The sequence below is a fragment of the Lytechinus variegatus genome, chromosome 4, assembly GCF_018143015.1.
Source record: "Lytechinus variegatus isolate NC3 chromosome 4, Lvar_3.0, whole genome shotgun sequence".
NCBI classification, from domain to species: Eukaryota; Metazoa; Echinodermata; class Echinoidea; order Temnopleuroida; family Toxopneustidae; genus Lytechinus; species Lytechinus variegatus.
In genome coordinates this window covers 5,212,371-5,232,566 of record NC_054743.1, presented here as the reverse complement: position 1 = coordinate 5,232,566, position 20,196 = coordinate 5,212,371, and the positions used below count along the sequence as shown (strand labels likewise).

Here is a 20,196-nt window from a genome sequence, read left to right as displayed (position 1 = left end):
TGACGTCAAATGCATTTAGCGTAAAATATGCGCAGATCATGATGCACACAAACTTAAGTGACCAATCGCTCTGGGCCTGACCCACTGATCTGTGTTCAGATCAGTGGCCTGCCAAATTTTGATGTCGGTGTGGTAATCGGTTGCTAGGTATGGTCACTGCGACCGTACCTTGATGTGAAAGCAGCATTAGATTATCTTATGTATATTGACTTCCTGCTAAATCTTCTTACTGTGTCTTTTATACCTGGCATTTACAAATGGATATTTAAATATTAAAAGGAGCTAAATCCAATTCTGAGACAAAAGTCATATGTATAGCAAATTGTAAATCAAGAATTTGGATTAGAAGACATCTAATCTCTCGCAAAGATAATGACTGTACTTTTGTTTAATTAAAATAGATCTACCTCATTTTTTAATTAAGCTCTCCATATACTCCACTCATACTTCCACATGAACACACCGATTACTGGAAATTGACATGTAAAAAGAATCTTTATTTTATTGCATAATAAAACCTTTCTTTTGTAAATTTCAATTCAGACATTGCTCAGCAATACATTGTTACTGATTTATGTTGCATAATATACAATAATATACATTGATACAAGTTATAAGCTTTTGTGAAGAAGTTAGTCGTATTTCTTAATTAAGTATTGATGAAATTTGCAGTTGACTACGGGGATGTGTTTTATGGCATTTTTGTCAGTGATTTTCATAGACAAAATTAATGTTATAAGCTACTGTAAATCCTTGCTTCTGATTGGCTAAGAGCTATGTAGACAATGAAAGCACTAACAAATTCTTCATGAAATATTCCCTGGTAACCATAAACACTCAAACTTGCAAGACTATGATAACCTTTGTAATCCATCAGCACAGATTTTTTTTATACATATTTTTTTAATCATATCTTGGAAATTGTAAACAAAAATCAGATATACACAATTTTTGGAGCATCTATGTTTATGATTTTGTGTTATGGAGTAATAATAAACCCAACGTTATTCATTACAATATTAATGCTATAAATACTCCATTACATGCTGTTATATATTACCATGCTTATTCTTGGATGATTAACAACATGAAAGTACGCTTTCCTTCTATTTTGTAAAAGCTCAGTGGTCCAATCTAAATGGAACTGAGAACAGTCAATGCTTTATTATAACCTTATCAAACAATTCTAATTGACAATGACATTTCTTAAAGTTTAGCCCCATCTCGCTTCTGTTTTATGTTAAATGGGACAAACTGAACGCAATTCAATAAATCACATGTCTCAAAAGTCTATTTCCTTTTATTCTGGGACGCACTGTATGCTGCATTCATTAAAGGCGTATGGATGAGGACTGGGGGGTCATGGATCCCCAAAATGTTCATGCACAAGAAAAAAAAATGGGGAAAAGGAAAGAAAGGGAGAGGAGAATAATTATTATTATAATATTATTTGCTATTAATTATGTCGAAAATTATCACAAAATTAGATTTTGTATTAAATTGATCAAAAAACCTAACCCTAAAAAACTTTTGGGCCATAATGCCACTTGCATTCATAATTTAAAAATGCATGTAACTGTGTTCTTTCATTGAGAATCTGCGAATACATGAAACAGAAAATCTTTACTTACTTTGACAACAAATGACTTGTAAAATCAGCCTCACATTTCAAATACACCCACCCAAGGTGAACAAAAAAGACAAAGCAATGACACAGAAAATAAGTTAAAGTAGCCCATAAAACAGATTAAGCTCCACAATTTCCATATGCACACATCTAAATAGCGAACGCCTGTTCTACAAAGCAAGATCCACACAATGGTACTATAATACATGTACTTATAATATAAAAAGAGGCGACAGGACGTTTACAGGTGGTCGTATTTAGGCCGAGGGGGGGGGGGGGCAATGAATAATCCCAGCAAAAATCTTTTTCCAGAATTAGTCAGGGATATTGATTTAAGAAAATTATTGAAGTTTAAAGGGATTGTCCAGGCTGAAAATATATCTTAATACATGAGTAGAATTCACTGAACAAAATGCCAAAAATTCCAAATGAGATAATAAATAATAAAGTTATTAAAGATTAAAATTTAGCAATATTTTGTGAAAACAGTCATGACTATTTATTAGGTGGGCTGATGATGTCACATCCCCACTTTCCGTTTTCTTATGTTATTACATAAGATCATATTTTTTTTTCATTACTAGTATTTCATACTTGTGTGATAAAATAAGTTGCAGTAATAATGCACTCAATCAGTTGTCAAACCAATTTTTCGAGTTCTTGGAGGAAAAAAAATGAATAAACCTAATTTCATATAATAAAATACAAAAGAACAAGTGGGGATGTGATATCATCAGCCCACCTAATAAATATTCATGACAACTGTTTTCACAAAATATTGCTAAACTTTAAAATTCAATTGCTTTATTTGTTATCCGATTTTGATGAAATTTTCGGCATTTTGCACAGTGAAATTTACTCTTATGTATTAAGTTATAAATACTTTCAGCCCGGACCATCATATAAATTTATAAACAAATAATAAGATGTCATATTTGTTAGTATGTGCGGTCTTTAGTCAAGTTTCGTTAAAATTTTCTTACCCTTGGCCCACCGGTCTGACGAGGGGGATCATGTTTAACCGTTTTACCCTGAGTAAACAAAATTTGGGTTTGGTTTATTGTTTGCAAATGTCATTGATTTGGTCCTGTATGATCATGGCATGATTGCCATAGGGTTTATGACGCGGATTTCAAATTTCGTTCTTTCCCATTCTGATAAAAATCAATGCAGATCGTAAGGCTGCCAGAACAGACGTAATTATTAGTTGTCATTAGAATGTAAGTTCTATGTAAATAACATTTTAAGAGTTCAATTTTGAAAGTCGGTTATCTGGGGCCCGTTTCATAAAGGACTTGCAACTGTTGTAACTTTGCCATTATGGCAACGGTAACCTTCATTCTGATTGGCTGATGAGCCCTCTTACCATGGTATTTACCACAATGGCAAGTTACAACGGTTTTAAGTCCTTTATAAAACGGGCCCTGGGAGGAGTGAAATTATATGCTTCACTTGATCTGCGTTGAAATTTCAGTGAAGATAATGAATAAGAATGTATTTTCACATTAAAATATATGATAGTCATGTTCGTGCATCTATCTCGTCAAAAGTCTTGTCATTGGACGAAACTATAAATTTAAGCCAATTCATGCCAATAACGCCGTAGGTAAAGGGAGAGAGATGGAGAGAGAGAGAGGGGGGGGGCAGAGAAAAACAGAGAGAGGGGAGGGGATATGCCGGTGGTCTATTCTCGAGGAGCCTAAAAGGGAAGAAAAATCGCAAAAGGGGGTCTCGGACTACATTTGCGTTCCGTTTTCAAAACTTATCAAACTTTGTTTTAATATTCTGTTTTGCCTTAACCTATTTATTTTTATTTAATATGAAAAAAATGTATGAAAAATGGAAAAGGTTCTGGTCTGACAGCTAGAAGTAAATCATTGTGTAGTCCATAGGTACCCTATGCCTTGAGTGTGGTAGGTGATAACAGTCTCATCAGTCAGTGGTCAGTCTGTCGGTCAGTAATCAGTCACTTGGTCTGTGAGAAGTCAGCCGATCAGATTTTTGGTCACCTTTTGATCAGACATTCCTTTAGTCAGTCAGTCTGTATTGTGTCTCTCATTCTGTCAATAGGCTAATCTGTTAATAAACAACTTAATCTGTAAGTATGTCTGTCAATGAGTATTTTTCAATCGATCAGTCAGTCACTGAAAGAAAAGGGTCTGTTTGAAGGTCAACAGTAAGAATGCGATTCGTTCAGTCACTGTGTAGTTTAGTCGGGCGAGTGAGTCTAACGATTGTACATTAGTCAGTCAATCAGTCAGTCAGTCGGTGAATGTGGCCATCGAACCATTTGCCATTTTGTTAGACTATCAGTGAGACTGTAAGTGATCTGTTAGTCATTTTAGGTAAGTCGGCCAGTCAGTGAATCTGTATACGTAGAACCATTAACCATAGGATTGGGGCCGGGTGTCCGGACACTTCATATTTTTGAAGCCTTCTCCTTTGTCTTTGAATTACACTAAAATATCTGTTCAATAGTTGTAATCATCTTCTACTTTGTTCTCTATAATATTTACTAACATTTTGTATTTAAAATTGATGAAACTCCGCTTGTATTTTTTTTCCAAATGACTTTCTAAAATTGATCGTCTGGACACACAACCACTGGGTGTACTATAAATTAATGAGTCTGTATTTGATCGGTAAGTCTATGTCCGTCGGTAAATTAATGAGTCTGTCCAATGGTCGTTTATATCAATACGACTGTAGGCCTACATGGAACCGACAGTCGTAACGATAGCCAGTCAGTGGGTGTTTAAGTGGTCACAATTCTAGTAGTTAGTCAGTCTGTACATAGATCAGTCAGTTATTCCGTAAGGCAGTCGATAATTCAGTCTTAACATTGCTAGCCATTCTGTTGAAGTCCGTCAGCTAGTCTGTACATAGATCAGTTAGTAATCCTGTAAGTTATTTGGTCAATGGGGGCAGTAGCCTGAATCGGTAGACATTCTATAAGTAAGCCAGTCAGTTAGTACTCTGTACATTAGTCAGTTTCTATTTTAGTAAGTCAGTCACCAGGTATGTAAATGGATCAGTTAGTCCATTTGTAATTCATTCAATGTGTAATAGGGTGTAGTTGATCAGTTTTTGGTCAGTAGTCAGTCGGTTAGTCAGTCAGTCAGTCATTTGTTAGGTATTAAGAAGTCATATCAATTCGGTCTGTAATTCGAGAGTCAGTCAACCATCACAGCAAAATTGGTTGTTAAAACAATATAATATGGATTACACTCTGGTCAAACATTATTTTTAACGTCACACCAGAGCTAGCACTGTATAATGGTGGTAAATATAAACATGGATGAGATGAGGAAAAAACTTTTTTTTCACAATCATTAATTTTTTTTATACATATATCTGTTTTGGTAAGCTCTCACTTGTCTCACTTACGAGGTTGAAATCTTCTCCAGACCTTCGACATAGATTTAGCAGCACGTAGAGGATCTATGATAAGGACAAAGTGCTTTTTCTGGGGTCATAACACTAACAACATAGCATTTCCAGTAATCATTAATGGGTATACTGGCAAAACAGAATAATAATGGTATACCACTAAATCCTATTTCTTTTTACCAAAAAACCCTCTTGTTATCTTGATCATCTTGCTTTGAAATTTAGTATGAAATTAATATTAATAAAGGTAAAAATAGCTGATTGTGATGGACTAATATTACGAAAACACCCAAATGACAAGAAACAACAGAGAAATAAAGAGAGTCAAGTGAAATTACAAAAAGATTTGAAATTATTTACAATCCTTAGTAAAAATTCGATATAATCAAAGCATGATCAATGCAGGTATAGCTTATTACCTGAATAGTGAAATAAAGACATATACTCTTGATGTGGTGGTTTAAGTATAAACATATATTATGAAAGAGCCTCATTTAGCATCAATACATGTGAGGAAAGTGATTTTGAATGGTAAACATCAATTATTTTCATCATAATGTGTTACACTTCTATTTAGGAAAAGACAAATGCATTATACAATATACGTTAGAATTTTTGATGTTTGTGTGCTGTCGTACTTTCAGCATCATAACTATTTAATTGTTCTTATTCTTAAAATCCTTTTTCAGTCAATATGAACAATGTTTTTCTTGTTTTTACCGCTTCTCTTTTTCTTAAAAACTGAGTATGAAAAGAATAGGTGCGATGCGATAAACCATATATAACTTTATAGAATAAATCAGAGGATAAGATATGTCAGAAAAAAAACACATTTGCTCGACGGCAACAAAATCATGACTATCAATATTTTCCATGGATGTCATACATCCGATGATTTGATAGAAGTGAGAACACCAAGAATCTCATTTGGTATTGTAACAACATGATCACCCTCACTCCATAGAGACGAATCAATGTTGCGAGTGTCACCTGATTCAAGACTATCATCACCTTCTGCGAGCGTTCTCTCGTCAAAACGGACACTTCTTTTCACACTTTCTCGCGGCAAAACATCGCTTTGCGTGTGAATGCGATCACTCGAGGGACTGTTGCTTTGACCTTCATCAGTTCGCTGTCCGCGGGAGGGAGCCCCTGGAGACGACTCAGCATCAGCCGTCGGTAACACTTGGAGAAGATCAGGGTAAATTTGGTTAAAAGAACCGCCAGCGGTGTGTGTATGTTGTTGTCTATCAACACCTAGGAATCTGGGATCACCCCCAGTGTTGGCTGATGATGATGGTCGTGATAAACATTGTTTCTTATTAATGGTTTCATCGCTAAATGAGCGTCGAACTCTAAGCGGAAGAACATGAGCCTGAGGTTTAGAATCACTTTGTCCCACTGCACCCTTTGAAGTAGATGCTCCCTGTCCAAGCGGTGGACGTGGGTTGGAACCAGATTGAGCTTTCATACACCCTCCTGATGCACATGTCCTTTCATTAGATTGCGAATTTTTCATAATTGACCTTTGACCCTGGTTGATTGTTCCACTGTTCCTCCTTACTGGTATCTCCATTTCAACATCTAATGCTGATTGTGAATGCGCATCATTCTTCACATCTCCTTCTTGACACTGTACTGTCCTTGATGGTTTCAAGCACCCCATGGCTCGACTAGCCTCCTCAGCCCTACTTAATCTCTCTTCTAATGCTTTCTCCATACTACTATCACCTTCTTCAACGGGTGACGGGTGCTGGTGAGAGGATGGCGTCACGTTGGTTGAATTCCCATATCGATAAAGAGGTTGTTTTCGTTTTGAAAGCAGTCTATCCCTTTGTACAGCCTTCATGTGTTTGGTATTGTTTGGTCTCTTTCTTCTCCGAAGTGCAGAGAAAATCCCAGGAGACCTGTCCCGGTTTCTCTCCCGCGATTTGTCTCGATGAGACGAACCAGACAAAGGGCTATTCTTCTTGCGGTTTCCCCTCACTCCAACAGCGTTTCTCTCGCCTCCCAGGAGCTTTTCGCTGATGAGGAAAAAACAAGAACATTTAAAAGCAATTGATACAGACGATTGATGACTTTGTGTGGTATGTTCAGACGAATATGATTGAACAGGGTTAGGGTATAAGGTTCTGGTCAAATGTAAACTCGATGATTAGTACGATATAAACACCACAACGCGTCGTACAATGATCAATCATTAGCAGCAGGCAGGAATAAATTCACTGGAAATTTTCATCCGGTAGGATATTTCATACATTCAGGATAATATTGGATCAGTGTGGAAAGGACAATATACGTAACAAAATGATATTGGTTTGAAAAATATAATAATGACGCATCTGATACGATATTGAAGAAAACAGGAGACAAACTCACCCCCATCCGAAAAAAATCTTAGTTACTTGCCCCTAAATTAAGAATAATAGAGAACATTTCAAATAATGTACGATGGGGTGGATATTCTTATAAAGCAACTGATCTTTCAAGAACATGTCAAGATCTAAATCATGATCCGTTTTTTTTTTAGTATAATGCACACGTTTCACATCTACAATTGTATAAGGAATTCAAGAGTCTTTTTTCTAATTATTTAAGCGTATAGAAAGTTTATTTAAGAAATATGTAAGATGTAATTAATGAATACTTACTTGCATCCGTCCATAGTGCCATTGCTACTGCTGTTACTTCGGCACGGAGCTAATTCACTGAAGCTCCCAACATGCATACGAACAAGGTTAGATGTCGTCATTGAACTACGTCGGTTTCTCTCAGGTTTCAAAAGGATAATATATGTCTTAGGAAAGAACAAACATCCTAGGGTTACAGTCGCACTGAGACTGACTGCAAAACAAACTACGATCTCTTTCAAATCACTTCCAAAGTAGAGAGGAATAAAGGCTAACCACACTATACACGTAGTGTACATGGTAAATGCGATGTATTTTGCTTCATTGAAATTCTCTGGTAGGTTCCTGGTTTTAAAGGCATATAGTGTGCAAAGTGAAATGAGCAGCGCGTCATAACCTAATGGTGCTGCGAACCCGAATGTAGTGGTGTTACAGATGAGACGGACTCGACGTAAGTCTGGATAGTCCAGGATAGCTGCAGGTCTTTCCAGAACCAAGGTTGCCACAATGATGCCGATCTCGAAGCTGATGACGCCAAATGTCATCACGACCTGCGCCGTGCTTCCAAGAAAGCGAGGCTTCCGCGTCAAGATCTTCTTCTTGCTGCCTGCTAGGATTCGAGCCATACGGTTGGTCCGGACGACGAGTCCCGCGTAGCAGATGCAGAAGCTTAATCCCAACCCAATACGTCTGAAGTAGCAGACGACTGTCGATGGTTTCGCGATGTAGGGGAAAGTCACAAGGAAGCACAAGTAAATACCAGACAGGAGGATATAGCTGTTCTCTCGACTAGATGCCTTGACGAGTGCGGTATCGTTATGGCGTATGAAGGTGACTGTTACAAAGATAGTCATGAGGATTCCCACGCAGGAGAAGCACATGGCAGCTATGGCTTGAACCTCATGCCATTTCATGTACTCAGCCTCGATCTCGTAACAATCTGGGAGAAGATAAAAGAATCAGAAAGATCAAGCGCTAAAAATAAAAATAATCATGATAGCACGAGGACCTATAGATGGCATGGTCCTGTTTTTAATTGACTTTTAATCTATCCCAAAGAAGTCAATTTAAAGCTTTCAAGTTAGTTGATGTTGTATATTATTAAGACCTATCATGAATTGAGACTATACATGACTGTGATTGTAGGTGACCTTTGTTTTCATCCTGTGTATCAAAGAAATTAATGAATATCAATGCTATAGCATTCGACAAAATAATTGATTTAATAAAGCGTTATCTTTTTTACTGTTTTTTTAGTCAAAATTACGTGTCATATCCCGTGCAATAAAACAGACCAATATACATTATGTGGCTAATTCGATTATTATTTCACTTGATAATCTATTTTGCCACCATTTGCACATTACTTTCATGGTCGACTACATTTGTCGACTTTCACCTTTTACGAACCCCTGCCCCTCCAAAAGAAAGAGCTTCTCAAAGTGTGTGGTTGCCTTCATATTCCCATGCAAATAGCTGATACGTATAATTGCACATATATTTCAATTTCACTTTCCACCTTTTGATATCACGATATTATGCTTAACCTATTTCCCATTGATGAAATGAAGAAAACTTGGAATTAAGTGAATGATGTTGTAATAAGTGAAACGTGATAAACAGTTTATATTCCTTCTTGTTCACCATCTTTAATCGAATCATGAGAGTCTGATAACCATGAGTCTGATAACATCTTTAAATCCGTGTCAGAATTGCCACATTAAGTGACTGACTATTAGACTTAATAGGTCGAATCCCTTTTCCTGTTTCATAATTATTATAGCAAACGGTGTTACTTTCGTCTTAGAAATACAACTTAGTCTTCTACAACGCGTTTTCCAATTATTGATCTTGGTTCATCAAAAAAACAAGCTTTCGAGAAAAAAAGGGCGACTTAGGTCTCGAATTACCAGATGGGATATTTTTAACTACGGCAAAGTGGAGCATGCGGCCAAATAATTTCGATATCATGTCACAATTAATTTCATCACAATTTCGTGTAGAAGCAATGTGTAATAGAGCTACTTGGATGATCTAATTCAAGGCGTTTTAATTAGGCATTGGATAGAATATAGAGAGACGGGCCAAGTACTGCACCATACGGGAAATGTTTTTAAAAAGTAGTTTCGGGTCAAGGTTGCAGGCCTATATACAATAAGTCAACAGGATATGATTTTGATTTCTAAAAGCTATAAGAAAAGATAATTAGAGAAAAAGGGCCCTATAAGGTCATCATTTACAGGTGATCCGGGGTATTTACTCTTAATTCGAAGCCATCACTTTTTTTTACAGTATTATAACATGTATAAGGAATAAGCTAAAAAAATGCATTGCGTGATTCAATTGTAATCATCACTATAGATTACTAAATTTTGCCTTCAACCTTAATTCACTTTCCATGTGAGTGTCTTCATCATTGAAAACCTGTTTGATATTAATTGCAAAACTATCTCCGGAGGAAATATTTCTGATTGGCCTAGATGCAGTCCCAGTATCACTAGATATAATTTTTCAGCTGTTTAAATCATTATTAATTTAGAAGTTTTGAGGGGTAAGATTATAAACTGCAAAGTGATATCGAAGTAAGGGTATAAACCCCGCCAGGAAAAATTGACTTTATAGACCCAATTAAAACTATATTCCATGAATGCATTTCGAAATAACCCCCACATACCATGGCAAGGTAATTCAGAAGAAGTTTGGTTTATTTATTTATTTATTTATTCATTTGATTTTATTACAATTATTATTATTTTTTATTTATTTTTTTTCTTGGGGGGGGGGGGGTCTCCATCTCACCATTGCTTACTTTCTCTTATCATAGCTAGTGTGATAATGCATGGAATGCTTTAAAACCATAATAAGCTTGAATATGACTTTGATTAATTGAACAAATTGCCCGTCATAACTGACTTATTTGTAATGAAATCTAACTTAAAGACGAAAAAAGAATAATATTCTTACCGTTCAGTTGTGAGTTTGGCCACCATCCTCTATCACATGACTTACATGTATACTCATCGAGCATGTATTCATTATCCTTGCAAGGTACACAGGCCCAACAACACTTGACATTATCACGAATGTTCTGGAAAGATAAAAAAAAATGGTTTAAACCTATAAGTACAGTCATTTATGGGATATTTACAATATTCAACCTTTCTCTGTCATTTCCCTCGCACAATTCGCTTACTTTCATCCCCTGTATTTTCTCCAGTCATCCCACTCATCCTTTTTATTTATGATTTCGCCGATACGACTTTTGCACGATCATTACGAGTTGTATCAATGCTTCTTTCAATCTAGACGAAACCCTTTCTAAACGCTGTGTTCTGAATCCAGCTTTCATCGGAAAAAAATCACTGGGCATAATAACACAAGATGTGACAAAAATGATTAAAAGAGAGAGAAGAAATACTAAAGATTAAAACTGGTGTGCACCTCCAATGACCAACCCACAACTGGGATTCATTGATTGAAAAGGTATGTTTTGAGCAGGGCCTTAAACTGACTGACGGACTTGGCACTATGCATGTAAGAGGATAACTTGTTCCAAAGAGAAAGGGGCAATAGATGAACAAGCACGGTCACCATATTTACAATAAAAAAATTAATGCATCAGAAATGATGTAAAAGTAGCTGAAGAAGCATAAAAACATTAATATGGTACATGACACATTCTATTTCAAATATGATGACTAGGGGATAAATGTCTTTTATATTTGTATGTTTCTGTATTTTGTGCTTTTAATGCTTCTGTCTCTTCAATTCACGGTAGAAAGAAAGACAGAGAATCTCAATATATAGGCTAATCCACGGGTCTTGATAGCGATACTTCTATTCAGCCAGTCACTTTAACCTCTCTCATGCTAGAGGCACACATTTAACCACCAAGCTTTCCATGTAAGAGGCACAGACTGCTCATGGACGTGTAAAAGAAACACATAAAATCTTCTCCTACTCCATTCATCCTTCTTCTATGAATCCGTTCACATTTGCATTTTGCGAAGATATCTTTTACCGGCCTGTGTTGGAGACAGTTGCATTCTCCACACTTACTCGTTGATTTGCATGGCATCTGAGGTGGTTTTACCGTCTTTATGTGAACGTAAATAACGTAAACGTTAGGTTGAAAAGTCATCCGTGATCAACTGAAAAACCTTTCTTACTCCACGAAATATAGATTTATAAATATATATAGAATACATGATGCCCGTAATCAGTAACTTCTGGCGAAGGTTTATAGAGATTACCTTAAAAGCTCGGATCGCCAGTATTGATTTGACCATAAAGGCTCACAGGGGAAGTAATTCATCTTAGTATCCTACAATCTCGTGAATATTCATATTAGCTTGAGGCATGTATAACGATACGAAAATGGTATATAACGTATGAGAAATTTCAGCAAGGGCTAATATCATTATCAGTTCAGCATACTTATAAAGATTGAAAGAACATCAGAAGTTATTATACAATTTCATAATTTTGTAAAGCAGGCTTTACAAAATGGTTTGAAAAAAAAATCTTCACCGTTTCAAAGAAGAGAAGAAAAATCATTGCTATCATCTGCAAATGAACTTTGGATTAATTTAAACTTTCCTTAGAACATGGCAAATTGCTTAATTAGTTATTGCAATACAAAATATAATATTTATCGGAAATAATCATCCTGGTTCACGGTGATTGCACAATATCTATTCACGAATCTGTTTCTATGATGAAAAAAATATTTTGAAGTCTTCAGGAAAAAAAATCATCTCTTCTGTCTTGTTATTATGCAGTAAGAGTATATGGTTAAGGTTAGGGTAAGGCTCAGAGACATTAAAAAAATAATAAAAATGGCAATTTACTTTCATTTTTTTTAATAATAGAATGGATGGTATCACCAATCAAACCAGTAGCTCGACGTAACCATTCACAGAATGATGTGCACTTATAGAAATTCAGATAGCATTCATCGGTTGGTGAAAACAATGTCGTCAATCTCCATGAAGAGAAGGAAACGATTTAACGAGCCATTTCAGTGAATGAAAGTCATATCAATCTCAAAGATAGCAAAAGATGATGATTATCGCCACTTTATGATACTAAGCTTTACGACAGACTATCTTCAAGACTTAAACTGAATATCTATTTACACAATGAAACATTCCAATACTAGTAGTAAAAATCGTCATTTAATTTAATCTGTGTCAACTGTAATGTGCATTGTTTACTTTATCTTATTTTACCTTTACATAAATAACAATCCAACCGCGTCATTTTAAGTATTGATATTAGGATTTCAACTTTCTCCACCGTACATTTTCAAAAAATGGTAGTCTTTAAAAATAACGAAATGAAACATTCATGTCCTGTCCCCTATAACAGTTATGAACCATATAAACATTATGTATTTCCTTCATTTCATTACAGCCTACTCGGCATGTACTTCTGATTACTTGGTGTCATGGATTATCAGTATTTAATTTGAAATAGGGCTAATAAAACAAATATACAATACTATTTTATGGCTTTAATAAAATCAATGTTTTTATTTTGATAAATGAAGTTGTATGTAGTATATACATACATAATTTGCATGTTTATCAATTAAGTGTATTGTAGTATTAATTTTATCAATGAAGGAACTTCACAAAAAGGGATATTAACAAGTTACATGAAATATTATGTTTTCACCCTTCTTAATAGCTTCTATTAAGAAGTGCAAAGTTAGATTTTTATAAACTTTTCTCATGTATTTTTATCGCTATATTTGACATTGTTGTGTACATTTATTGTATGGTCTTGAAAAATAATAACTAAACAAAATTAAACTTAGCTAAACTGAAGTGCACTATAAATGTACCCTTAGGCATATCTAGCTCTATGATCGTAGAGTGATATTAATAGGGGCATGTCTCTTCACAAGATTACGAGTCTTTCACGTGGCGCCAAAATAGAACATTCACATTGAATCAAGCAGGTCACGTGGTCAGTTTTACCGGGAGTATCGATGATGCAATCTATTATATCCTTTTTTTTCTCTCTCTTATCATGTCATATAACTTGTTAATATTTCATTTTGTAATTGCTGAAACGCATTAGTATTAATTTCTAGTATCTGTGAAGTTTGATGTACAATTTGTATAATAATATTTTTTATGGATTTATTGTATAATTTATAATTATGTTTCAAATAGTTTGAAGTTTGATGTATAATTTGTATAATTATATTTGTAATGGATTTATTGTATAATTGATAATTATGTTTCAAATAGTTTGTACAAATTGCTTATAGAATGTGATTGTGTATTTGATTTGAGAGATTACAATAAAACGTCATTATAGTGTATAGGGGAAACTTAAAGTTCAGGTCTAATAATATTAATCAATAACAAAACTGAGGTTAACGTGTCTGTACATACTCAGTACAGTTATTTCTTTATTTCTATTTTTATGTTTTTATCAGAAATCATCAAGAATTGCAAATATTTACAAATAATCAGAACGATACGAAAGTAAAAAGGAAAAAAAAACATGAAAGGATATATTTCATACGATTGCTTATTTTTATTCACAAAGGGTACCTACTCTCCTCGTATTTGCAGATGATACTAAACATGACTAGCATGTCTAAGCTTACATGGCTTATTCTAATAAACAACATAACTCTATGATATAGTGTTGATTGTGAAAGGCGACCGTTTTTCGATCAACGTTCACCCAAAACTTGTATCATAAATCCCCTTAAGGATCATTGAATAATTCATATCCACGATGTTTCCTTTGTTGGTTAGAACCTAAAATGTCTGTAAAGAACTTCAGAGGTGCATTTTAGATTCAAGTTATGAAAACCCTATTTTAAAAGTCAAACATGTCCTACAATGTTTGCTTTCATATTGAGGGGGTAAGGAGTGCGCTATCGATGTTGACCAATTTCATTGTGAAAGGGTGTGTGGGTGCGTGTGTGTGTGCGTGTGTATGCTTGTAAAGGATGGGGTGGATAATGTGCGGTCAATAGAAAATGGGAAATTGAAGATAAATACCAATTGTGGTAACAATCGCAAAATGAGTTTGAACAGAATCCAATTAAATTACCACTAGTGTCTTTGTGTATAAATGAAAAAAACATGTGCCAAATAGCTCTGGAAGAAAATGCGTAATTGATGAGAAACGAGCAAAATAAACACAGAATTCCTTCAAATGTCTGGTCTTTTTCGAAGCAATATCAATACACACACTGTCCCACGTATGCTTTTCTACGTTAGCGATCATCAGAATTAACGATTTTGACTGAACTAAGATTTCATGGTTTTTTACAAAGATAAGTTTACATTAATGTACCAGATCTAGATGTATGATATTTTTTGACAATTAAACCTTCGATATAAAAGACTCTCTCATGAATAATTGTTTGCTGCAACCTCTTTTACCTTCAAGCCGCGCAATGCCATTATAATGTGGACATCATGCTGATGTTTATTTTGTGTGTGTGTGTTTTTTTTTTTTTTGGGGGGGGTTAATATTGGGGGAGCGTGGGGGAGTTTATGCACGCCTTTTAGCCATTTGACGTTTGCCTGAATGAGAAGCCCGGATGAGAAGCATGAGTATTGTCTTCGAAAGTCGACCAATGACTGTACCTTTTGTGTCTACTGTCCAAGGTCAAATGGGAGGGGAATAATAGAGGAACAGAGCAATGGTAGAGTGAAAGTGTATTAATTTATAGGTCTCTTTTCATGAGAGCGATGCATATGCATATTATGTTTATAGTATTATTGTTCCCCCTTTTGTCTCTCTTCCTTTCGTTCTCTCTGTATCTGCAACTCACTCTCCTCGTCTCTCTCGACTGGGCTAAATTTGTACATGCTATAATGGTGAAACAGATTGAAGAATTTGATGAATTTTCCCTTGAACTGCATTTCCTAAAATAAGTTTAATTTAATATGTGAGATTCGTTGGAGCTATATTTAACGATCAGAATGTTTTCTAACATCGTGAAAATAGGACCCATGAATATAAAGCTTACACGATTCATTAGATATTGACGAAGAGAGAGGTATACCCAAGGCTGAGATTAGCGGTACTTTGGACCGTAATCTCATTCTCATATTACAACTGGATTAGAGAAAATGTCAGCTTATGAACGAAATCAAGTCCCTCACTTACATTGTGACCCATTATACTTTGCTTTCGTCGAATCTTCCTTGCCATGAGGTTTAACCTAACCAGAATATTCTTTCCTTAAACAAAAAGACAAGACTGCTGTACTGAAATCTATTCACGATAAAAAGATCTTTCGATTTTGCATATTTGGAAAAAAGCCTATAATAAAATTAATACACACCCAAATTTAAGCCCAGAATTAGAGGAATGCCGGTGTGTTTTTTTTCACATTTTTTTGCAGCGCATATTTTTCGTTCCTATCAATCACATCATTCCTTTGAATAACAAGAAAAAATTCACTGAGCAAAATACTAAAATTCCATCTAATTCTGATAAAAAATAAGGTTTTCAATTCTAATGATCACTCATTTTCTTCAATTTTTTTTTCAAAAAATATCATTTTCAATATAAATCATACATCTTTTATCATAATCACATAATGAATGTAACATATTTTGTTACGAAAATAAAGCGTAGTTCCCTATAAGCAAAAGCTTGTGACGGGATTCGCCTGGAACACATGTGTACTATTTACAGCATAAAATAAACTATCACCTTGCAGTCATTTTATGTTACCTTTTCTGTCTATAGTTCACCCGTCAGGAATCAGATGGCAAAAGCAACATGGAGCGGTTATTCAGCGTTAATACTTATCTTATACATTCAACTTAGAATAGTAAAACATTGATCGTATTATAAGGGCAAGGCATCTTACTATTTTGGTCTGACGTGCTATCATTTAACGAACACAAATTCGGTGAAGAGGATGCATTTATAACATACGAGTTAGCCGACAAACTTGGCTCAATATACATGATATAATGACACCAATATTGTTCGATATAAATTCCGTATTGTGAATGCGTCGATTCATCAAGTACGTGTGCTAAAATATTGACAAACTAAGTTTTACACATGATTCACTTTTGGCTAAGCTTTGAGACGTTTTATATATATATATATATATAGAGAGAGAGAGAGAGAGAGAGAGAGAGAAAGAGAGAAGAGAGACAAAAGCACATTTCCTTTTGGATCTTGCCATGCTTGCTCTGTGACTCTGTCGAAGTATAATGAGTTTGGCTGGTTTGAAAACACTGCCAAACTGCAACGTTAAATTCAGCTCGTTGGCTTGGTTATGGACACCCAAGTATGCCATCTATTTTGTTTTTAGAATCTGCCTTTTCCATTTCTACTATTTTCGGGTAAGTTGTCATAAGAATAAGCTACCTTTGCATGATGAGGAGGGCATGGCTGACTACAGAATGACCTAGTAGTAATATCTGATCCATTATTCCACATCATGATAGAATCATTCAAAGTAAGAATGCCATCTTCCCAAGCTCCTACTGTGACGTAATTATACGACCTGCCGTCTGATGATCGCTGGAAATTATAGATATCGTACCTGTACAATGAAAATGACAAGTTTTTTTTAAATAGGAATAAATCGTTAGGATTCAACATGTGGTATTCCTGTTATTAATGCTGAAAATTTCATTAGAATCTGATAATAACGGATGTTATTCTTTGTCCGAGTTAGATGAAAGTTTTAATGCTTTGTTTGTCCAATTTTCTTTTATCTGTTTAAATCATTAATTCAACCCGGAGCACCCCTATAGGAATGTCTAGTTTATATCCCAACATGTCGTAAATTGGTTCAAATTGTGAGGAACACTAGAAAATCAATAACACAAAAATTAGTCTCGCTTAAAATGTTATAACATGTATAACGGTAGACATTGACGACACTAATATATCAAATTGATCACTATCAAATCCCTGTTATTAGCTGGTTTTTATACTTGGATGTAAATCAGTTTAATGATATGACAAGTGTGATTGAAGTAGATTTAACATTTCCACCAGCAAGCTTTTAATTACAACGTAGATTTATTAAGACATTAGTTCAAAAAACAAACTATGACATTTTTTTTCCAAAAAAAGTGGACAGAGTAGTTAAAAAGGATCAGTATATTTGACACTTTGCAGAGGGATCGTAAAGACAAATATCTCTATAAATACTCTTCAAATATTTCATAAGGAAATATTCTCTTGCAGAGCTAGCCAATGTTACGTTGGTTAATAGTGTCTGAGTAAAACGAACGTGTTTTATAGACAAAACAACTTCAGTAGATAAACCAACAATTAAGGGGGAGGGGCTCGGGCACGATTGGTAGATTTAAAAATATATTTCTTTAAGGGGGACACGATTATTGACTTACTTCCCAGGTGGGTCTCCATCTTCATCAAACTTGATATGATCTCCTGACATACCAACGAATGAAACATTGAATAAAGCATCAAGTAATTCACGACCATCTATCGGCTGCATATCAGGACATAAACCAACCGTACCAACACCACAGATTCTCTGCTGTAGATTATGTAATCCATAGGCTACTGTGTAGATAGCATTAACTACGAAACTCATCTTGGTATCCTGGTTATAACCATCCTCAAGACTCTCCTCACCTGTAATGATAATTGAATAAAATACAGATTAACATTAAAGAAAACACTCATACACACGACACCAGACTACTCTTGATGACCCCCTTCTATCCTTACTATCTAGGTTTCAATACTTAAGTTAACGTTCGGCCCCGACAATAAGCAGTTGACGAATCGATTTGAATGAATAGAGAAATTCACACAGGCAGAATGATAATGCTGAATATATTATCAAAATCGAATGTATAATACAAAAAGTTATGACATTTAAAACTTTCGCTCATTTTTCACAAAAACGCTTCTTCGCACATCACAGTGGTATCAAAATTGGAAAGTCGATGATGGCACTCAACTCGCTCTTTAGTTTTTTTTGCAGTATAATTTATTTATATAGAATCTTTCAATTTTCGCAGATTTGATAAAGAATTTCTTCTTCATTGAAGCATAATACGTTACAATGGCAATTTCACATTTTTAGGGAGAAATGAAGCCTTATTTAACAATGAAGTAAAGAAAAAATGGTTAAAATCATAGATTATAGGATTACCCAAATTTTAACCAAATAATCATGATTTTTTTTATGGATTTTGCCTATTATTTTTTATCGGACACAAAAATTATTCACAAACAAATTTATTAATTTGATCAGTCATACGCTAACATTGATATTAATCACGAACAATTTGATTATTTTGACCAGTCATACGCATACATTAATATTAATCTTTGTCTCACCAGTTACTTATAGCTGGTGAGACAATTTGTTAATTAGTATGATGTTTTTAAGGATGCCGTATGCTTGCTACTCTGTTTTTTTTATCATATGAGTTACGTTATTTATAATATTTCTGTGTATATTTCATATGTATTTACATGTGATGTGTGTTTGTTTTTTACTTGTTTTTATCATGTATTCCAGGGCCTCACGGGAGACCAGTTTATTGCTGAGTGGGCTACCCTGGTTAAATATATTGAAATGAATAAATAATATAATGTGTTCGAAAAAGGCTTCGTAAATCACCGCGGAGTAATTAGTTTTCAATGGAAGAATATTTCAACGTAATATATCAAGCTGAGATGAAGGATCATCCAATTGCGTATTTATATAATAAGCGCTTAGGGAATAATTATGGTGGCTGTGTTACAAAAATCAGACCAATTATATAGTTTAATTCATGATTATAGAAAAAATATTAAAATAATATAAAATTACAAATGTATGATGAAAAATATATATCTCCAATTATCTTTATTACTGGGAAACTTGTGATAGTGTGCTATTTTTTAATTTCCCTTTTCTACATTTTCGAGGAGGTGTTGGGTGAGCTTGTGAATATGCAAGAAACGAACTTGAAAGAAAATGATTGGCCAAACAAAAATATTAGTTTAACATGACCACAAAATGTTGATATAATCACATCTGAAAACATATAATATATAACATATATATTCCCAAGATAATTTGAATGTTGTTGCTTTATGATAATGTATTAAGGCACAGCATCTTATCACCCACATATCATCAATGTGAAGTCTATCGAAAGTGATTAATGTCTTTTTACACGATTGGACGACTTTCTGTACCACTGTCGAACATATATTTTCCGTCATGCAGAGTAAGACTAATTAACATCTTGAGTTAACCGTTGAATGTTTGTTTAACTCGGTTAGAATCATTTAGTAGAACAGTATGATACCCTCTCATGGGTGATGTCATTAGCTAACGCCTGCTGTGGGATGTACATGTTTTCTTTACATGTTCATGGTAAACGAACATGGCGCGCGAACATCGCTGTGATGAGAGTGATATAATCAAGCTCATTTCAACGCGAGGCAGGTGAACCAATATATTGTTAAGAGTCTTTGACCGAAGATGTCCATTATTGTAAAATCGAAGATGTCTGATGCCGGGAGGTGAAGGATGGCGCAGAGTTGAGATAGACATAAAACGTC

General features: G+C 34.8%; 1 protein-coding gene across 1 annotated transcript in view; it reads right to left on the bottom strand.

Moving 5' to 3' along the window:
- Positions 1-2,405: 2,405 nt before the first annotated feature.
- LOC121413234 (metabotropic glutamate receptor 1-like) overlaps positions 2,406-20,196 on the bottom strand; it is a 34,093-nt gene continuing 16,302 nt past the window's right edge. Inside the window, exons 3-7 of the mRNA XM_041605979.1 lie at positions 18,015-18,264; positions 17,020-17,197; positions 10,612-10,735; positions 7,669-8,587; positions 2,406-7,041 (exon numbers count right to left, since the gene is read on the bottom strand). Of these exons, the coding sequence (XP_041461913.1) occupies positions 5,898-7,041; positions 7,669-8,587; positions 10,612-10,735; positions 17,020-17,197; positions 18,015-18,264 (2,615 nt within the window). The 3' untranslated portion in view covers positions 2,406-5,897. The remainder of the gene's footprint in view (positions 7,042-7,668; positions 8,588-10,611; positions 10,736-17,019; positions 17,198-18,014; positions 18,265-20,196) is intronic.